The 9,505-nt window shown below is 47.7% G+C and overlaps 1 protein-coding gene across 1 annotated transcript in view; it reads left to right on the plus strand.

The window, feature by feature from the left end:
- Positions 1–8,240, plus strand: part of SESN2 (sestrin 2) — an 11,839-nt gene extending 3,599 nt beyond the window's left edge. Inside the window, exons 3-9 of the mRNA XM_008587503.1 lie at positions 336–518; positions 628–840; positions 1,396–1,546; positions 2,078–2,196; positions 2,563–2,753; positions 5,596–5,740; positions 6,393–8,240. Coding sequence (XP_008585725.1) covers positions 336–518; positions 628–840; positions 1,396–1,546; positions 2,078–2,196; positions 2,563–2,753; positions 5,596–5,740; positions 6,393–6,479 — 1,089 coding nt within the window. The 3' untranslated portion in view covers positions 6,480–8,240. The remainder of the gene's footprint in view (positions 1–335; positions 519–627; positions 841–1,395; positions 1,547–2,077; positions 2,197–2,562; positions 2,754–5,595; positions 5,741–6,392) is intronic.
- Positions 8,241–9,505: the final 1,265 nt, after the last annotated feature.

Genomic DNA, 9,505 nt, shown 5'->3' on the forward strand with positions numbered 1-9,505 from the left:
CAGGTGTCCTGCCAGCTGGTGGCTGAGCTGGGGTTAAAACCTAGGTTTCCAGGGCCGAGCCTGCGGCGCACTCAGGAGAGTGCGGCGCTGGGAGCACAGCAGCGCTCCCGCCGCGGGTTCGGATCCTATATAAAGATGACCGGTGCGCTCACAGTGCTCACTGGCTGAGCGTGGTGCGGCCGGTCTCAAAAAGGACAAAAAAAAAAAACAAAAACCTAGGTTTCCTGCCTCTTAGGCAACAGTGGGGCTATATGATATCTTTCTCCATGGGGTACCCACCCCAAGTGTGGTATGAAGAAGGAGGGAGACCCAGGCTCTGTCTACTACCTCTACAGGCTGCTGCCCGCCACCAGTGTTCTTACCTGGTGGGCTCCCACATGGCTGAGTTTCTGCAGTCTGGCGGTGACCCTGAGTGGCTGCTGGGCCTCCACCGAGCCCCTGAGAAGCTGCGCAAACTCAGCGAGATCAACAAGTTGCTGGCACATCGGCCGTGGCTCATCACCAAGGAGCACATCCAGGTGCAGTGGGACGGAGTGGCGGGGTACCGAGGGAGCACAGGGGCCTGGTGGGATGTGGTGAGCAGCCCAGGGGCAGGCACTGAGCAGGTCTGGCCCTCTCTCCATCCAGGCCTTGCTGAAGACAGGTGAACATAGCTGGTCCCTGGCTGAACTCATCCAGGCCCTGGTCCTGCTCACCCACTGCCACTCACTGGCCTCCTTCGTGTTTGGCTGTGGCATCCTCCCTGAAGGGGACGTGGAAGGCAGCCCTGCCCCCCAGGCACCTTCACCTCCCAGTGAACAAAGCAGCCCCCCCAGCAGGGACCCATTGAACAACTCTGGGGTAAGTCACGGGCCTGGGTCTTGGTGGAGGAAGAGGCTGGCATAGCCTCTGGTCCTTGGGTGGAAGCTGCTACTTCCTTATCTCCTCACTCTGAGGAGCCATAGAAAAGTTACTTGACTTGAAGCTTAGTTTCTTCATTTGTGAAAGGGGGATAAAGACCCCTACACACAGTGGGTTGTGAGGTTTAAAGGAAATACCACGTGACTGGCTTTTCAGAGTGTAGCGCCATAGGCTCAAAGTCTGCTCATTTTTAGTGCCTTAATACAAAGTTTGCCTCTTCCTTCATTCTGTGGTCTTGTTTGTTTTAATATAAAAATACAGATACCTTAACTTCTTACCTGTGAGGAAAGTTGATGCTCACAGAAGACATGTGTCTATTCTGTAGCTTTGTAAACTTTACTTTGGGAAGCACAAACCACGTGAGCTGCCCAGCACCGTGGCTGGCACAGAGGATGCGCTAGGCCTTTACGATCATTCAGGAAGGCCTGGCATGTGGGGAGGTGGGGATGGCCGAGAGAGGAGGAGCAGGTGGTCACCACCAGGCCCCTCCTCCAGGGCTTTGAGGCCGCCCACGACGTGGAGACCCTGATGGAACGCATGAGGCAGCTGCAGGAGAGCCTGCTGCGGCATGAGGCAGCGTCCCAGGAGGAAATGGAGAGCCGCTTTGAGTTGGAGAAGTCAGAGAGCCTGCTGGTGACCCCTTCAGGTACAGACAGGGGCAGCCCCTTCTTATGCCCTCTCTGGTGGGGAGTAGACCCCTCCATGTATTGCACCTCCTGTGTTCCATAAGCAGCTACCCCCTCCACCTCCCTTCCAGGAGGTTCTCAGCATGGTCTTTAGGGTCAGACCTGGTTTTGAATCCTGGCCTATTGGCTTTGCTGGCTGTGTGACCACTGACAAGTCTCTTCCTGCCTCAGGGCTTCAGTATTGGTGTGGAGGGTAAACGGGACAGTGGAAGCAAAGATCTTAGTACAGAACCTGGCTCAGGGTGAGCAAGTTCCATGAATAACTGCCAGATTATTGTGACTGGGGCCTCGCCTCCTGAGTCTACGGGCCTGGTTCACCTGCTCCCTCAGGCCCAGCTCCAGCTGAAGTCCTGCTCCACTCACTGTAGCAAGGGGCTTTCTTTGGCCTTCTACTCTGCCTTCCCCAGCCCCTTTTGATGATTGATCAGGAGTGGAGCTCTGTATGCTCCATGCCTCGCCTCACTGTGATCTCTTTCTGACATGGTCCTCAGCTGACATCCTGGAGCCCTCTCCACACCCAGACATGCTGTGCTTTGTGGAAGACCCCACTTTTGGATATGAGGACTTCACCCGGCGAGGAGCTCAGGCGCCCCCCACCTTCCGCGCCCAGGTAGGGCTCGCCCACTAGTCTTGGCCATTGTTCCAGATTTATGAACAAGCAATAGGTAGATGGTTTGAGTGTTTACAGAGTTGAGTACCTTCTCTCCCTTAAGATTCCATGAGGGCAGTGGGCTCCCTGTGGATCTTAAAGAGACCCATCTGTGCCTTAAGCTCAGGCTTAAGCTGATCATGGGGAGAAGGTCATGACCAAGATGCATCCTCCCTGGCTTCTCAGGCCCACAGCAAGCAGCATGTTAGATTTGTGGTGTTGAGAGAAAGCATTCTGGAGAGCAAGGTGTGCTCCAGAGATCCAGAGGATGGGGTCTCTCTGGCTGGCCTTGGACTCCACTCACCGACCCCATCCTGTGTTCCTCAGGATTATACCTGGGAAGACCATGGCTACTCGCTGATCCAGCGGCTCTACCCTGAGGGTGGACAGCTGCTGGATGAGAAGTTCCAAGTAGCCTATAGCCTTACCTACAACACCATCGCCATGCACAGCGGTGTGGACACCTCCATGCTCCGCAGGGCCATCTGGAACTACATCCACTGCGTATTTGGCATCAGGTGAGCACATGTCCCCTCATTCAGGGCATGTGTGCACTACAAGTCTTCACTCTGAATTCACAGTTGTTTCGTTTTTTCTTTTTCTTTTTCTTTTGTTTTGGCTGCTGGACATTATGGGGATCTGAACTCTTAACCTTGGTGTTATAACACCTAGCTCTAACCAACTGAGCTAACTGGCCAGCCCTCATTTTTCTTTTCTTTTCTTCTTTCCTGTAGCATTTTTCAGAGCAAGTGTATTTCTTTGCTGATTTTAAGAGGTAGGGGAAGTGCTCATTATTTGAACCTTGTAAATGAAACTCCTTAATGCCACCTTCAGAGATAACTATGGTAGTTTATATATGTGTGTGTGCGTGTATATATATACAGTTATGTTTGTAAGTTTGTAAGTATATGTATGGTTATGTTGTATACATATAGTTATGTTTGTATTTCCATTCCAACTAGCAGTTCTTCTCTCATAATTAGTAAAAACAACATAAATGCCATAGGAGACTTTAAATAATGATATATTCATTCAGTGAAATATTAGGCAGCTATGACAAATTACAATAGAAGTTTATTTATGTTCCTGTGGGAAAATACTCAAAATGTACTGGGAGAAAAGAAAGGTGGTTACCAACCAGAATCATCTTTTTGTTCCTTTTTTGCTAAATGCTTGTGCATGCATGGAAAATGCGTCAAAGGCTGCACACTAAAATGTTATTTAGTAATGGTTGTCTCTGTATAGTATAATATAATGAATTACATTTTCATCTTGTTGCTTGTTAAATCTTTTCTGCTTTTTTTAGTAGGTTCTTTTTAATTGATGGGATCATAATCAAAATATTCTGCAACTTGCTTTTTTTACCTAATAATCTAGTGTGAACCACCTTTCTTATCAGTATGAATACATTTTTTTTTAAATGCTTTTTAACCACTGCATGGCATTCTGTCACAGATGTATTATAATTATCCAGTCATTTCCCTATTGTTGGATATTTAGGTTGTTTGGAGTTTTTCACTATTACAAATACCATGTGCACTGACTAGTCTTACGTATAAGTCCTTGTAGATAAATCCTAGATGTGAAATTACTTGTCAGGGATATACAAGAACACTGGCTAGCCACCGGGAAAAAAAAAAAGAAAGAGGTTATACAAGAATAATTTTTTTTTTATTAAAAAAAAATCATGACTGGCTGGTTAGCTCAGCTGGTTAGTTGCAGCCTTATAACACTAAGAACACCAGTTTGGATCCCCCTACAGGCCAGCCACAAAAAAAATTTTTTAAAAATGAAACTCATACTCATAACATTGTGGAAAATTCAGAGAATTAAGGAAAAAACAATTTTCCAAAATTCTACTTCTTCGGTGCAAGCACATTCACATCCTGCAATGTTTTTTTCTATTGCTTTTTTCTTTCTTATGTAGTCGCTTTTGAATAGTTGAAATTATGGTTATTTCATTTAAAAAAAAAGTTTGATGTTGTAAAGAGAAACAAACAGCCTGATTTTTAGAAAATTTAGAGAACATTTATAACCAAAAGAAGAAAATAAAAATCATCTATGATATTGTCTGCTCTTCTTATTGTCAGGTATTTTCTTCCTCTCTTTTTTCTTTGTGCAAATAACCAGAGCACGTATAATTTTAGAAAAATAAGATATGTTGCCATTTTCTTGCCTACTCATTTCACTTACTTTATTCATTTACTCAAGCATGAGCATATTTTAGTAAGCACGGTTTTTTTCTCGCTTTTCTCATTTAATAATTTATACTAAGCATTGAAAATTTTCCCCCCAATTTTTAAAAAGATACATGTTACTTCTAGAAAATTTGTGTTTCTGTATGTTACTAGCTGTAAGTCAGACTTCACTGAGTGGGTTGAGCTGCACTTCATTGGCTATTCTCTGGCCGACCGGTTAGCTAAGTTAGTTAAAGCATGGTGTTGGTAACACCAAGGTCAAAGGTTCAGATCCCCATACTGGCCATCCACAAAAAAAAAAGCAACTTATTGGCCATCCTCTTGCTGGTCATTGGCAGGTTTCCAATACAGGTGTGGCCAAGAACAGGCATCTTAGAATGTGGTATGGGCTAGTTCTTGCCCAACCCTCAGGTCTAGGCTTCTCCTCTCTTCAGTGCGATCCTTGCTCATGTATCTTTGTCTACCAAATCTGTCCAATTTTCAGTCTTTCCCACCCACACTGATCTGTGATGATGTTAGCTGCCCTAGCTCACTGGACTGGGGAGTGACAAAGTGGCTTCCAGACTTGTCTAGGCTTGTCACCACCAGCTTGCTTTTTGACTTTGAACAAGTTAATTGCCTTCTCCTGGCCTTAGTTTGCTCTTCTATAAAATGAGTACCAGCTCCTTTTTACTCTTAGCTTCTTCCTTCTCCAGGGTAAATATGCACTGACCTCCTGCCCCACCTTCCATGGCCTTTGCTGTAGAGTAATGAATATGACCTTGGAGCCAGGCAGAGCTCTGTTTGAATCCCATTCCCTGCTGCATGACCTAGAGCAAATGACTTCTCTAAATCTCAGTGTCCTAATCTATGAAATGGGGTTGATGAATACAGTATATTGTATGCAGTACTTGCATATACAGTAATATACACTAGTTTTGAGGATTCCATGAGTACATTTCCACATGGTACATAGTTGATGCTCCGGACAATACACTCCTCTGTGCATTCCTTGCCATGGTCCCCTGTGAGTCTGGTGGCCTGTGATGTACAATATCAGCTGTTTTTCTAAGAGGAACCAGGCTTCTTGTTGCTTCCTGCCTTCTGACTTTTCATGCCATTCTCTGTTCCTCCCTCTATGGGAGCAGAGGATGAGTAATGCTGTTGGGGCTTTTCCAACCAGATATGATGACTATGATTATGGAGAGGTGAACCAGCTCCTGGAGCGGAACCTCAAAGTCTATATCAAGACAGTGGCCTGCTACCCAGAGAAGACCACTCGAAGAATGTACAACCTCTTCTGGAGGCACTTCCGCCACTCGGAGAAGGTACGAGGGGAGGAGCAGGATGGTAGTAGAGAAGCCCAGCTAGTGGAGGGGGTAAGGGGTCAGGACCCAATGAGGGACCTCAGACTGTGTCTGTCCTGCCAGGTGAAACACCTAGGTCTATTGTTCAAGTCTTCCACTTGAACCTATGACAGTAGGCCACTCCACTGTATGATTTTAGATTCCATTTACTCACCTGTGAATGGGAATATGGGTGGCTGCCTCACACGGTGTCCTCAGTGCAGGCTAGCAGACCTGGGTTATAATCATAACACTAATACTCAGTAGCAGTGTGACTTTGGGAAAGCCATTTTGCCTCCCTGAGTTTTTTATCTTTATCATGGGAATAAATACTGCCTGCATTTCTAGGTTGTTGAGAGGATAAAATGAGAAATGTATGTAAATTTCTGATTCCAAATAGGTGCTCAGTTAGTGGTAGCTCTTGTTAGCTTTGGGGGATAAAGAGATTTGTTATGATGGAGATGAATGTGCTTGAAATTCTTTGGCAGTCAGTGCACCAAGCCTTAGCAAGGTCAGGGTATCTCTGTAGGAAAGGGAATGGTGAGGTGGGTAGTCAGGGACTGGAGCAGTTTGGGAGGAGTGGGGATAGTGAGGAGTGATGTCAGTTGCCAGCGTGACTTTATCTGTGCCCCAGGTCCACGTGAACTTGCTGCTCCTGGAGGCCCGCATGCAAGCCGCTCTGCTCTACGCCCTCCGCGCCATCACCCGCTATATGACCTGACTCCATCCCACCTAGGATCTGGGCCTGGAGCAGCTGACCCAGGGGCATCCTGCTCCCTGCAAGAACTTCTCTGTCTGGAGACAGACCCAGACCCTTTTCTATCCTACGCCCACACCCCCCACTCTGGGGGAGGGCTTATGTGTGCTGTACAGCCCCCAAGCCACATTCTCCTTTTTCTCACTGGAATGGACAGGATCATTGCACTGACTCTGCCCCTGGGAGCTGGAAGAGGACCAGGAGATCCCAGGGGGCCACACCCCTCCTCCTTCCCCTGCCCCCAGAGGCAGTGGGCACAGGAAGGAAAATGGGCCAGGCTTGGTCTTATGTGCCAGCAAGCTGGGCTCTAGCACCACTAGTGCTATGACCTTCCTGGACTGAGAAGTCCCTGGCTGGCCCCCAAGGGAGAGGGGCACACACCTCCAGGGACTGGCACTCCAGGCAGCCTTGCCTTCCCTCCCAGATTTCATTACCTCCCACCTGCCATTCACCCATCAATGTGAAAGTTAAGGTCACAGCTGGTCTGTGTGTCCAGTTCCCCAAAAGCCTGTTCTGCTGGGCAGCCTGAAGGCCCTTTGTTCCCTGGTTGCCTGGATCCTAGTTCAGTTCTTTTGACTTCTTTTGCCATCTTACCCTTTTCTCCCATGCCTGGTGGTATGAGGGCCCAGGAGGCCAGCACATCAAAAAAGCAGATTATCTCTAGAGAGTTTGAGCCTCTTTTGATCACTTTGCCTTCTGAAGAGGAGGGAGTATTAAGATTATAAATTCTCTTTATTTTGGTCCTTCATGAGGTTCAGATCTCTACAGGGCCTCATACCTGGATCCACGGTCAATGCCTGAGAGGAGGAGGAGGACAAAAGGGAGACTTGTTTTCCAGAGCGCTGTGCCTGCCACACAGCGGCCAACACCCAATTCTGTCTCCAGAAGTTCTGCTGCAGACATTTGCCTAAAAGTTGAGCCTTTCTAGGTGGCACAGTGCCCAGTAGGAGAGGCAGGAGACACCAGAGTTCTTATTTGAGCCCTGCTACTAGCGAGGTGACCATGTCCTACATAGCCCAACCTCTTTACTGCCACAGTTGGAGACTGAGGTGTGGGTCTGAGTTTCCATGATGTCTGATTTGCCTCCCCCTGGGATTCTCAGGCCAACCTGCCAACAGCAAACCGATTTTCTTGCAAGATCTTGAAGGCCTCTGGGGACTCCCCACCCCTCCCCCGCCACACACTTCTGTAGTCTATTCTCTCCTAGGTGCCTTCCAAGGACCCCCCTCCCCCCATCCCAGTGTCTCATCTGTCCCCTCTCCTGGATTTTCGGTAGATTGCTTAGAGGCAGAAGCAGCCAAGGACTGATCCCAGGCACTTTGTTTTAGCAAGCAACTGTGAATTATGACTTCCCTTGCCCTTCTAGCATATGTGCCTCCTCTCTGACCAGTTTGGAGGTGACTGAAGAGAGGCAAGGGCTACACTGCTGCTGCTGCTTCTGACCCTCCTGTCTGGGGCGGGGCAGGAGAGGAGCCTGGCCAGTGTGCCACATTTCATACCCGTGCAGGCACGGGGAAGCAACTGAAAGCCCTCCCCACAAAGAAGGTGGGCAGGAGGGGAAAGGGCCCCAGCATGGGGCTTTGGGTTCTAGAGGGACATGATGACGCTGTAAATGTCCACTGGGTGGGTGGGGAGGGATATCCAGTGTTGAAGTGCAGCAATCTTTGGCTTTGCTACCAGTTCTGTATGATGAGAAATAAAAGTTCACCAAGGTTTTGTTTTGTACTCCTTGTTAATGGGCTGTTTTTCTATTTCCTGAAGGTCATGGTCCACCTCATAGCCCAAGCAGGGAGCTGTGATTGCATCATCTGCCTGACCTAATATAGCCCCTGCCCTGCCAGGTACTTGTGCCCATTGATTGAATGGTTGAGGCTCTTGGCATTGAAAGTCTACTTCTGTCCCTTGGGTATTAGCCCTGCCATGCCTCTGTGGCTGGCCTGACATTGTGGAATAACAATGACCATGTTATTTTTCTGACTCAGCCTGGCCCTGGGCTGAGTACTTTGAGGCCATTTCTCTGAATCTACAGAAATCCTGCAACAGAATTGAGACTCAGAGGCGAAGTGGCATTGCTGAGGCTAGGCTAGTGGTGGAGCCAGAATTCCAACCAGGGTCTGCTTGACCCTGAGGCCTTGGCATTTCACCTTGCTGTGTTTTCTTTTTCTTTTTCTTTTTTTTTTTTGATATTCCTATACACTTCCTCTTTCTTCCAGAGTCATTTGAGAGCATGGAAGAGAAAGTGAATCAGCCTCGGAGTACAAAACTTGGATTCTGGTCCAAACTTAGCCACTTGTTATCCCTAGGGGGATTGATTAATTTCACTGTGGCTCATGCTTCCTCAGCCATAAAAATGGGGGTAAAACGTTTCTATTTGTTTTCCAGATAGCATTAATTTCATATGAATGTTACAAAATGTTTTCAAATTTAATCTCCCAATCTTCCCAACAACTTTGTGAGAAAGGGATGGTGTTCCCATTTTTCACATGTGAGAATCAAGTGAGAACCTAGGGAACACCAACTTAGCAGTTGGACAGACCCGAGTTTGAATTCCAGCTCTGACATTTAATGTCTGTCTGACCATGAGGAAGTTACTTCAGTTCTTCTCGATTTCCTCATCTATGGAATGGAATTAATACCTAGGGTCACAGTAAGGTTGTGAGGACTGAGTGCATGAAAACCACCTGCTACAGTTCAGGTGCCTGCACCTGGCTCTGGTGAGCCATTCAGTATTCAGAAACTCGCCCAAGGTCATGCAACAGGTAGAATTTGAACCCTTTTCAGTCTCATTCCAGAGTTCTTTGTATTGCATTGCTTTTGTCCCTAAACTGCCTATGGCACAATCTGCATTTTAAAAGTCAAGTTTGGGGGCCGGCCTGTGGCTCACTCGGGAGAGTGCGGTGCTGATAACACCAAGGCCCCAGGTTCGGATCCCACATAGGGATGGCCGGTTCGCTCACTGGCTGAGCGTGGTGCTGACAACACCAAGTCAA

Source organism: Galeopterus variegatus, unplaced genomic scaffold (assembly GCF_000696425.1).
Source record: "Galeopterus variegatus unplaced genomic scaffold, G_variegatus-3.0.2 Scaffold4407, whole genome shotgun sequence".
Taxonomy (NCBI): Eukaryota; Metazoa; Chordata; class Mammalia; order Dermoptera; family Cynocephalidae; genus Galeopterus; species Galeopterus variegatus.